Source organism: Mus caroli, chromosome 8 (genome assembly GCF_900094665.2).
Source record: "Mus caroli chromosome 8, CAROLI_EIJ_v1.1, whole genome shotgun sequence".
Taxonomy (NCBI): Eukaryota; Metazoa; Chordata; class Mammalia; order Rodentia; family Muridae; genus Mus; species Mus caroli.
Window position 1 is genome coordinate 15,064,729 of NC_034577.1, and position 1,352 is coordinate 15,066,080.

General features: G+C 65.1%; 1 protein-coding gene across 1 annotated transcript in view; it reads left to right on the forward strand.

Moving 5' to 3' along the window:
* The first annotated feature begins 335 nt into the window (after window positions 1-335).
* The window catches only part of Agpat5 (1-acylglycerol-3-phosphate O-acyltransferase 5), a 35,929-nt gene continuing 34,912 nt past the window's right edge, over window positions 336-1,352 (forward strand). Inside the window, exon 1 of the mRNA XM_021170198.2 lies at window positions 336-813. Coding sequence (XP_021025857.1) covers window positions 595-813 — 219 coding nt within the window. The 5' untranslated portion in view covers window positions 336-594. The remainder of the gene's footprint in view (window positions 814-1,352) is intronic.

Here is a 1,352-nt window from a genome sequence, read left to right on the forward strand (position 1 = left end):
CGGGTGGCCCTCCGGCACGCGAAGACGCTGCAGTTGTCCATAACCTGCGGCTTCGAGCTCCTCCTGTGCTCCACGGCCTAGTCGGCTCACGGGTGTCTTGCAGGGAGCATCCTCGTGTCTCCACGATGCTCTCNCACGCCAGCACAGGCCAAAACCCACCACCTCACTTCTTCCCGGGCNCGTCCCCAGCCAGCATCCGCAGTCGAGCATGCGTCGTGACGAAGGCAAGTGACCGAACCAATCAGANCACGTGTTACACCCATAAGTCGNCCAATCAGGAGGCNCCTTATTACCTGGGAGCGTTGCCTCACCCCGCCTCCCCGCTGACAAGCACGGGTCGCGCGGAGCAAAGTGAGCACCCGGAGGCGAGTGCGCCCGGCAAGCCGAGGCGTGCCCTTTCCAAGGCGGCGAGCAGAGGCCGTCACTGTCCCCGCCGGGTCCCGGGCCCCCGCGGCCCATGCTGGGGGCGGAGCCAGGGTGGAGGGCGGCGGCGTGGCCGGCCCCGCGCGGTGATTGGCGGGCGGCCGGCGGTGGCTGAGGTCCTGGTGGCCGCGCGGGCAACGCAGGCGGAGTCGCGGCTGGCGAGCCGAGAGGATGCTGCTGTCCCTGGTGCTCCACACGTACTCAATGCGCTACCTGCTCCCCAGCGTCCTGTTGCTGGGCTCGGCGCCCACCTACCTGCTGGCCTGGACGCTGTGGCGGGTGCTCTCCGCGCTGATGCCCGCCCGCCTGTACCAGCGCGTGGACGACCGGCTTTACTGCGTCTACCAGAACATGGTGCTCTTCTTCTTCGAGAACTACACCGGGGTCCAGGTGAGGCGCGGCCGCGCGGGGCTGCGCGCGAGCCCTCCCCGCTGNCGGGGCGGCGCTTGCAACCCGGGCGAACACTTGCAGCCGGGCGAGCACGTGCCGCAGCTCACGGCCTCCCGCCGCGGGGGGAAGTTTCTGGTTCTCACTTCGGGGTTCCTTCTGGAACGTCCTGCTGAGGCTGAGTGTGTTCCCGGGTCCGCCCCACCCCCGCCCCGGGCCGGCTGTTACTGCCCATCTCAGTGCCTGCCAAAGTAGGGCACTGAGTCCGAGGTGGTGATGCTGGGACTGGCTTCATTTGCACTTCCGAGGTCTTTTAGATTAGCAAGACCTCTAGGCGCTGACCGAAGTGACAGCTGTGAAGGACAACTCCNGCCTTGGGTTCCTCCCGGGTGAAAGTGAGAGCCTAGGGAGGAAATGAATACATTGGTTACAATAGGAGCCTCACTGTCGATACAGTTCTCTTCAGCTTGGACTGGGCTTCAATGTGGGCTGATCTCTTGTCAGATTGCTTTCTTCCTGCTACTGTTTCTTTCTTTCTTTCC